The 10,326-nt window shown below is 38.9% G+C and overlaps 1 protein-coding gene across 1 annotated transcript in view; it reads right to left on the bottom strand.

Moving 5' to 3' along the window:
• Nucleotides 1–423: 423 nt before the first annotated feature.
• CALCR (calcitonin receptor) overlaps nucleotides 424–10,326 on the bottom strand; it is a 241,844-nt gene continuing 231,941 nt past the window's right edge. Inside the window, exon 13 of the mRNA XM_075211802.1 lies at nucleotides 424–2,305. Coding sequence (XP_075067903.1) covers nucleotides 2,084–2,305 — 222 coding nt within the window. The 3' untranslated portion in view covers nucleotides 424–2,083. The remainder of the gene's footprint in view (nucleotides 2,306–10,326) is intronic.

Below are 10,326 nucleotides of genomic sequence, written 5' to 3'. Positions count from 1 at the left end.
ACATCATTTTACATTATTTCTTTTTTTTTTTTTTAACTGAAAAAGGCAAAATAAGGATCTTCTTTTCTTCAGGAATGTTATACTTCAGTAATAACTATTGCATTATTCACGTCCCAGTGTCTGCAATCAATGTAGCTGAATGCAGTGTTTTTAAACGAAAAGTGATTTGGAAAATCAATAACATTTCAAACATCTTAATAGGTAAAACTATGTCTCTGTACAAGTATATGGTGAAAATATCTCTAGTCTTCGTCTCCATTGTACTCTGCAGTCCTTATTACAAAGACACAGCCAATATTGCATTAATTAATGCATTGTTATAGAATATATTAGCCCTTGAACATATGTACTGAAATATGCAATAAGCTGTTACACAGAGGATGGGACTGCATGAATACTAGAAAAGTCACAGAAAAAAAGTGCATATCGAAAAAATATTTTTTTTAAATATAGTTAAATCTACAAATAGACTGTATATGATAGATGTATTATTCACAAAGCGCATTTTTTGATTCTCTTTCCACTTTATACTTTACAATAACATTTATAGACTTCATAAAAATAAGTAACCTTTCTTTTAAACTGGCTATAAAATAACTTGAACCATTTGTAAAGCTACGTTTAGCACTTTAACAGATATAAAAATTCTTTGTCTACCAATTTTTTTCACCTTCATCAGTAGAAATATAATACAAGAAAATATCTTTAAAATATCTACTTTGACTCTTTCCATGTCCAGCAAAAGAGTTGTCACTTAATACCCACACTGATTCATTTACATGATTATTGAATACCACAAACAGCTCCTTTCAAATCAAGCAAGTCCAATTTCAGATTCAATTTCACGCTCAAACAAATGGAGATAACTTATATAATGGACATAACATATAACCATTAACTATAAGACAAGATAACAAGTAAAAATAAACTCTATGAGCACTTTATAAGTCGTGAACTTTTGGTGAAAAAAACCTCCACCAGTTTGTAAAAAACTAAAATTAGCTTATGTTAAGTGCCATCCATTGTTCTATCTAAGCTGAGCAATATTTACAATGAAGAGTTAAAAGCTTAATCAAATTATATCTCTAAGGGGCTGCATCTGCATTGACAACCTGCTGTTCAGTGCAACCCTAGTCAGTGGATTTTTTCCCCGACAAGTCAGTGTTTATAGGAATTACAAAATACCCCCATCTTCTTCACCCTGATACACTAATGGAAGTCCCATACCTAGAATATACCCAGAGCACATGCTTATTGTTAGTGGTGTCCATTGCTGGAAGGCTTCAATATTGATGAATGTGAGAAGAAAGTGTGGCTCTGGTACAGGGATGTAAAAGACAATAAGAACGTGATTGGATAAGTGCCGTCGCCAGCCAATCAGAATCTAGTTCCCATATCTACCTGTGCACCAAAGCTTTGATGCTCATACATTACTACAGAAGCCTTCCAGAAGTCTATAAATTAAAGGTGCCAACTGCATTGAGCTAACTGAGGGGGTACCAAAGAAGAGACCACCACCTATATACTTATGTATGACTATCACGTCCAGATTATTCAAGTTAAAGGGAGCAGTACCAAAGCCATATTCTTCAAAATTGTGCTCTTGTGATTTTGAAAGAGTTGAATGAGCAGAACTAACCTTTGTATTACTAATAGTACTACCATCCTAATACTAATGGAACTAACAAACTGTTTTCATAGATTAGCACAGATAAAAACCTGTAGCCAAATGTCAGTTTTGTACAGAGATGAAAGGGTATAGTGTTTGCAGAACAAGATATAATGTTCCTCCATTTCCTGGTTTTGTCTTCAGAAGACCTAGCCGTCTACTACAATTAAGGACAATGTCTCTCTTAATGTGAATCTGTTCATGGCCAAGTCATACAACTTTCACATTCCCTGGATTTGTCCTCCACATCAGATAAAGCTGCTCTCTCTACATAATCTCATAAAACAGGACTTGTGTCCATGGACCCAGGCTACTTCTGGTTAGCTCCAGAGTAATCTTCATGTAGTGGATCCTAACAGTAAGTCCTACTTGTGGACACTCATGTTTGAAGAACTTCTTTAGTCTTGTAAACTTTCAGGCATATGTATCCCCGGAGTTTAGTGCAGTGATCTCAGAGTCATCTCCGTAATTCCCATTTAATTGTTCGCTGTTGGAATCATGAGGGTAGAGATAGATTGGGACCTCCGTTATAGATGTCGCGGTGTAGGAAGTGGAGCGCATAGAACAATGTTCTCTTCTTCGTTGACCCCATTGTGTTTTATATTGCATCCATTGTCTCTTTAGAGCCCCTTGTACCTAGGATTAAAGAAAGAAAGATGGAAAATACACATTTTGTTTTCAAATAGTCAGTGTAAGTAGTATAATCAAACCTGAAAATAAATTATTAAAGTAATTTCATAATTTTCCAATAATTATTGTCTATGCGATTTGTGTGGTTCCAAAGCACAAGCAATTTATGTAGCAAAAGTATTACAGTTCAATAAATAAATAAGTACAGTACAGCCGATACATATGCTGCGCGGTGCTGCACAATGCTGGGTCCAGCATACAGTCATTCAGTCCTGAAGTCTGTGGCCAATGTGACTGCCTGCTGGTCCCAGAGCCCTTGTTATATACACTCAGTGATACAGTGAAAACAATACAAATGATTTGGCATGTTTCCATAGGTTCAGGCTTCAGGAGGGTCCAGTGTAATGCAGTCCATAGGTCAGTTCAAACGACACCCTCCAAGGGTGGGGGTCATCTTTCCAAGGGTGGGGTTCAGCTCTCCAGAGGATGAATACTAATTTTCCCACCAAGGACTAGTTTAAACTGGTCTATTAGCATTACACAGACAATATCATTCTTACCATTTATACCCTATCATCCATAACTAGCATACAGAATGTGCAATCCTTTTGGCGAATGAACCAGATGTCTACGGTTAAATAGGGGATTAGAATGATACCAAACTTGACATGCTCCCTGTGACCTGAACTTTAAATATCAATAAAGTGCATATAACATTACAATATTTAACTATAAACTAAATAACATTTGTTCATAAACGACTGTGGACTGGAACTATTATAAATATGAACTATATACAAGTGAATGTGTAAGTGCGAGTGTATACGTGCGCTATTTATTGTGCGATTGCGTCATGACACGTGGCGCACCGATCGCAATCGCACGGTAAAAACAATATTGACCAATATACTTTCTTTCATCCAATTATACGACTATATAGGCTCACAAGCTATCCTTGAATGCCAAAACATATACCTTTACTCAGAAAATAATCATGTTACACAAAAATACATCGGCACTTTCCCTGCCAATATATTTATGTGAGCACGCAACAGTGTAACTATTAGTTGTATAGTCCTGTAGATGAGCAGCCCTGCAAAAGAGGAGTAAGGATCAAGTCAGTCTGAGTACATACTGATAAAATGTATCATTATCAGGGACTGGCTGTGCTGGGGGGTTTGGGGGGCACTTGCCCCCTGGACTGAGTCCATAGTGTGGCTACCTTGGGTTGGGTCATTGGGCCACCTACATTTTTTCCCTTTGAAATAAGCTGTTGAGTCGAGTCTTACCCCCAGGGCTAAAATTTGCCAGCCCTCCCCTCATCATTATATCATTCAGGTACCTGTGTGTCTCTCAGCTACAGAAGATAAAATGAATGTGAACATAGATCAGGTATCAATATCTGATCAGAAACAAGGTTAGGACTTTACTGCAGTGTTGGGCAAAGTTTTGGAATAAAACAGATCAAATTCCTTGTTCTACATCCCAGCTCAGTGGCTTTATAAACAGCCCTATTGGCATCATACAGTTGAAGACCCCCACAACAGTTATATCACAGATTACTAAGCTATATGTCCAACACCAACATATGATATTGTCATTTTTTATGGCAGATATCAGAGGGGATATATTGTATATATTTAAATCTTTCTTTTATTCAGTTTTTGTAGCACGAAGTGTTAGGTGCTGCAACTTGCCATTATTGGATACTAAAAACTGTGTAGCATTTCGTGCCCATCTGGTTTGTATTAGTTAAGTACTTTCCAGACAAGAGTGTAAGGGTGAAGCAGACGTAGATACAGAGTAATTGTGGGATCAGTGCTATAACAGGTGAACAGGTATTTAAATGTATGCTGTGCCAGTTGTGCTTCCAGAATTGGCAATAAAGTCATTTTTGCATTGCACGGTAAGAGGTCTGTGGATGCTGCATTTGCACTTGTGGAACACAAATGTTTCTGTTTGGTTACACATCAAACATTTCTGTTATCGTAGATTTGACAGAAAGCATCATGGCTGCCTCCAGTCAGTAAAGCATACTTGCCAACTCTCCCGGAATGTCCGTGAGACTCCCGTATTTTGCGAGAGTCTCACGGACTCCCGGGAGAGTGTGGCAATCTCCCGGATCTGCCCACTTTACTAGGAAGTGCCCCACTTCCTAGTGAAGTGGGCAGAATTAGGTCCCAAACGCCGCGATTCCCGGTGAATCGCGGCGTTTGGCCACGCATTTTGAAGCCCCGCTCCCCATCCCGCCCACCTCCCCCAGCAGGCTCTCGGAAACCAACTTTCTAAAATTGGGAAGAATGCAGTAAAGAAAATCAAAGATTGTTACACATCATCTGCATCGTGCCTCATTGAGGTCACTAGTTTCTAATGAATGGATGGGCCGAATATTGGTTCAGTCCACAAACCAGCTTCCTTTACTTTGTGTAGGCTGTTTGCATACTATGAATATACATTTCCATACTCCAGATGCTGTTCAAGGATTCATTTAGTCTCCTCTGTCAGAAGTCCAACCACTTACATTCCTACTGCTCTGACTTATATACAAGAAGATTTATCACACCACGGATGCCGTTTGTCAGATCTATAGTCATGCAGGTACCTGACCTTCAGCTTGACAGAGAAGCTGTTTTACAGATTAAAGTCAGAATATTCTAACATGTGTGAGCAGACATATAGCATTCTAAAATCAATGGCACAAACACTGAAATAAGGAATTTCTTTGCACTGTTTATTTTCTAGAGATTTAAGATTTTGGACATATTAAAGCTTACCGCTACTTAGGGAGAGTCTAAGGGCTAGATTTACTAAACTGCGGGTTTGAAAAAGTGGAGATGTTGCCTATAGCAACCAATCAGATTCTAGCTATCATTTATTTAGAGCACTCTACAAAATGACAGCTAGAATCTGATTGGTTGCTATAGGCAACATCTCCACTTTTTCAAACCCGCAGTTTAGTAAATATACCCCTAAGAGTATGCCTGACATCTACACATACTGGAGACTATTTATGATGAGTAAGGAGGGGTAGTTTTCTGTGCAGCAGCAGTTGACACCACCCAATAGAGGCAACTCATCAAATCAAGGGCATTCTTTGTACGGATTAGACACACTAGTACGTCTAGTTTTGTGGTCAGTGTAAAAATGAGATTTCACACAGTTGCTATGAAGCATCATTTAAACTTGAATAACTTAGCTACAACATGCTCAGTCACTCCTAATCTATGGCCGAGTAGCTGCTAAAGTCTCAATAGGCATCTACGAATCATTCACAAATCTCCAATTACAAGAGGTTTGTTAGTTCGGGTGTACGTCATCATCATCTACTACTTACACCTGCCCCTGACCACCCACAAATAAAAATACTTTTTTAGTCGTATTTACGACTATGTCACACTCTGAATCCGTACACAATTGCTTGAACACTCCCTTTCTGTACATTGGCAGCACGGTGGTTAAGTGGTTTTCACTTCTACCTTACAGCTCTGGGGTCATGAGTTTAATTCCCAACCATGGCCTTATCTGTGAGGAGTTTGTATGTTCTCCCCGTGTTTTCGTGGGTTTCCTCCAGGGTGCTCCGGTTTCCTCCAACACTTCAAAAACATACTGGTAGGTTAATTGGCTGCTAACAAATTGACCCTAGTCTGTGTGTATGTTAGGGAATTTAGACTGTAAGCCCCAATGGGGCAGGGACTGATGTGAATGAGTTCTCTGTACAGCGCTACGGAATTAGTGGCGCTATATAAATAAATGGTAATAATAATAATAATACGCATGACCATCTCCAACAAGGAGTGGATATGAAGATACGTCTGCTGATGAATACTGGTCTAGATCCACCCTCTTCTAGCAGACAATCCACTGCATGATACATCTAATACGTACGTGGAATTTCAAATCTCGATAGAACGCACAGAAAAAAAAAACAACTGTTCAATTAATGTCACCTGTTATTATTATTATTATTATTATTATTATTTATTATGATGTTCTTAATGTCTACTAATGTCAGTTGCTTCTGATTGCAAACACATGTTATAGCATGCATGCACAGCCGATATCACTATCACTCGGCACTCACACCAGACCTGTAGCTGGTGCAAGTGATTTGACTGAAAATCACATACATTAGAGATGTCCAGAGCTTGAATCTGACGCTGTGTGTGCTTGAGCTTGGCACGCCCTTACTGTATATAGACTACGTGCATACGCCTAGTCCACTCCCCGTTCCGGCAATTAAATCGTAAACTGTCATAAGTGTCGTTTGCGCTCGAAGATTAATTGGAAGCTGCTGCGTTCTGTGGCGCCTGATCCAGTTCTGAGCACGCGCAGAGTAAATGTGAACGTTATACGCAACGTATCGCCCTTTACAGTCCTTAATTAATCATTCCCTTAATTTTTTAATAATTTCCAGGCTACTTAGGTTACAGAGAATAGTGCCTCAGGGGCAAACGCAGGATTTGTAGAGGGGTTTCCACACCACAGCAACAGTGGGCGTGACCAGCATGCATGGGGCCGTAGCTATAATTTTAGACAGTTGGCTGCTCTCCAACTCTTCCTATCCCCATAATATACATGGGCAATGCTGTGTGCACTACTATTAGGTGCACGCAGCTCTCCCTTTTCAAGCAGAGCTGTGTGAAGCAGGAGGAGGGTCCAGCCACCTCAATTATACAGTGCCCCAGGCTTGGAGGGGGGTTTCTAAGCACTAGGAACCCCCCTTCCCTTCGGTTTGCCTATGTGCCTATACCTATCATCCTCCTTTTTAACATCTCTAAGAATTTTCCTATGCCCTTATATCCTGGAATACACTACATTTTCCAGTGATTCTACTTTTCAATACTTTTTATTATATTATTTTCTGGCATGTACCAGGACTTATTTAATAATATGATACAATGTAATTTGCCATACCAACCAAACAGGCCTTTTCTTTCATATTCTAAGTTGTGTTAGAAATAATATACTTAGAATATGATGTATTGCTATAGGTTACAGCACATTTTTTTCAAATTAAACCGCATTATTAAATAAACCCAACAGTTTGATAAACTCCGTTTGGAATAAAAAAACATTTTTTTGTCCAGATTATACAGTAAGGTCGATATTTTATTACTGCTGCTTCATTAGTATACAACAATTTGTAATATCAGAAATAAAATGTTATACCAATTGTATAAAGCACTAATACATTAATATCATGTCCTTCAGACATTTAATATTAATTACAGGCTGTAATTGTTAAAAATAAAACCCCATAGCAGACTGTCCTGCAGATCTCTGGAGATAACACCTCAAACAGTGAATGACAAGGATGCATCTTCTAGGGCCTTCAATTCCCAGTAGTTATATAATATCAGAAACATTTTACTGTTTATTTGTCACTCCAAATGCAGTTGTCAATACAGGGAATTAAATGACCTCTATTTCCGAGTCTCTGAAATTACCGCGCTGCATAAAATATCGGTAGGGCTTTGTCAACATAAAAACTAATCCTTATAATAAATATAATGCATGATATGTGTTCCTTTATGCAAGGAATGCTGGTGTGCAAAAATGTTTTTCGTTGTTTCCCACTATCCAGAGAGTGGAACTTAGTGGATTTCTCAACTCAATGAACCAATTGTGTGTAAAAAATCCAACCCTCCAACTGAGGCATCCACATTAAGCCAGTTAAATAGATAATTTTCATATTCATGGGTCTACGCCATGGGAACAGTGGGAATTGATGGGATGGGGGTCTGTATATATACACATCATCATCATCATCATCATCAGCAGTTATTTTATATAGCGCTACTAACTTTGCAGCGCTGTACAGAGAATTCACTCACATCGGTCCCTGCCCCATTGGAGCTTACAGTCTAAATACCCTAACATACAAACTCACAGAGACAGAGACTAGCGTCAATTTGATAGCAGCCAATTAACCTACCAGTATGTTTTTGGAGTGTGGGAGGAAACCGGAGCACCCGGAGGAAACCCACGCAAACACAGGGAGAACATACAAACTTCTCACAGATAAGGCCATGGTCGGGAATCGAACTCATGACCCCAGTGCTGTGAGGCAGAAGTGCTAACCACTAAGCCACCGTGCTGCCCTATATACATATATATACATATATATTTGTTAAGAAACACTGCAAAAAAAAACAAAACTTCACCCACGTATAATAAACACATTCCTGATGTCCCCTTAATCTAAAGAGATGGGCAGTTGGACTCTAATGTGATGTTTACACTTTTGAGGTGCACCTAAGTGCGGTGAGTGTATCAAAATCTTAGTCCTCCCAACCTAATCTTCCGAAAGTGGGGAGGACTATCATAATGCACCAATGTAAATGAAGGTAGCTAGCTAGGGGGTAATTTACTAACACTTCTGTATGCAGCCTTTAAACCATTTCTTTTCCTGTATACACATTGGAGAATCTAGTTCAAAAACAGCACCGTTCATATATAGTGTTAAAATTCGGGTGTTTCACAGTTGTTTATGTGTTTAATAGTATTACAGAACAGCAGCAATTATTGCGTATTTTTATTCCATACCCATATAAATATACATATTTTTGTCTCCACTCCAACTAGTTAAAGTGCAACCCACAAAAGCGTTATCGAGAAAACTGCCAGAGAAATAGCTCAGGAGAGACGTCAGTGGACACATGGAAAACAGGTCCAGAGGTTACCACATTAAAATGATGTCAGGACCATTTTTCTATGGTCTCCTCAGAGCTGCGTATAACACTGCTGTAAATGGATCTCATACCGTTCTATTCTCTAGGGGGCCTCTCACGCTGCATTCCTGCAGAAGAACATCCTAATCCACTTTGATGCCGCGGACAGTTATCTCTTTAGCTGTACTGCTTGCGCTGTGATTGATTAAGATACCTTAGGAGGACCTGAATTCTGGGTAACCGCTATCTAACACAAATTAGGATCAGAGTCATTGCAGCACACCATGGGGCCGACACAGCACTCTAATACTAATGTAACGTATTTATAAACCAACATTTAGGGTGGTACATGTGTAGGGCTCAGAGATACCTGAATAATTGTGAGAAACAGGTAAAATAATTTGAGGGAGTTAATTTCTATACATGCACCAATGTTGTCAAACAAATCGGGGTTATTTTAAATGTGTTCATATAATATAAATAAAATAATAGGGTATTTAAAATCTTTAGCAAAAAACGCCTTAGCTCAGAAAAATATTAATTAAATTCACTTGGCTAGGCACACAAATAGACGAGGAAACCCTACACAGAGGTACAAAGGTTGAAGTGAGTTAGGTCACAAAAGTGTAAATGTGACTTTAATATCATTAACAAGTAGATAGAGCAAATGTATGCTGTCTAAGTACTACCATTCCAAATAAATAATTAATGTACCTGCACCCTGAAAGAGTGATGTATTATATAAAGTGACATTTAATTCAATTAATACCAGATACTTTTTATATTTACTGCAAGGATTATGTATCTTTTTCATGCATTTATATAGGATTTAATTCAGATGGCAAGTTGATGTCAAATGCATATATATTAAGCGCACTGCTGAAATTTGGCTACAATAATACAAAGCGCTAGGTTGATAAACAGTCGTGTTCTACAAGAAAAATAATGTACTGATTGAAACAGGGAACACCAGGAGCAGTACAAACACAAGCTGAGGAACTGAATAACATCACTAAAGGACTGAAGAGCAATTGACTATATGGGCTATTTAGACAATGAACACTAAATCTAAGGGGAAGTGTCGTGTGCTATACAGGAATACACAGTAACTGACAGAGCAAGGTGATGGAACGTCCTTGTCTTTAGTTATGTTACTCCACCAATTCCCATGTAGACGGCCGATGTAGAGGGACGGGCATGCTGGCTCGGGGGCAGGGGAAATTTGTGCCCACGCGCTACAGCGGGCCATAGTGGGCTACCATGGACTGGGTCACTGGGGTCATTGGGCCATATGCATTTTTTTCCCTTTAAAATGTTCCTAATAGACTGCTGAGTCGAGTCTTGCCCCCGGGCTAA

This window comes from Mixophyes fleayi, chromosome 5 (genome assembly GCF_038048845.1).
Source record: "Mixophyes fleayi isolate aMixFle1 chromosome 5, aMixFle1.hap1, whole genome shotgun sequence".
NCBI classification, from domain to species: domain Eukaryota; kingdom Metazoa; phylum Chordata; class Amphibia; order Anura; family Limnodynastidae; genus Mixophyes; species Mixophyes fleayi.
This window is presented reverse-complemented; position numbering and strand designations above follow the sequence as displayed.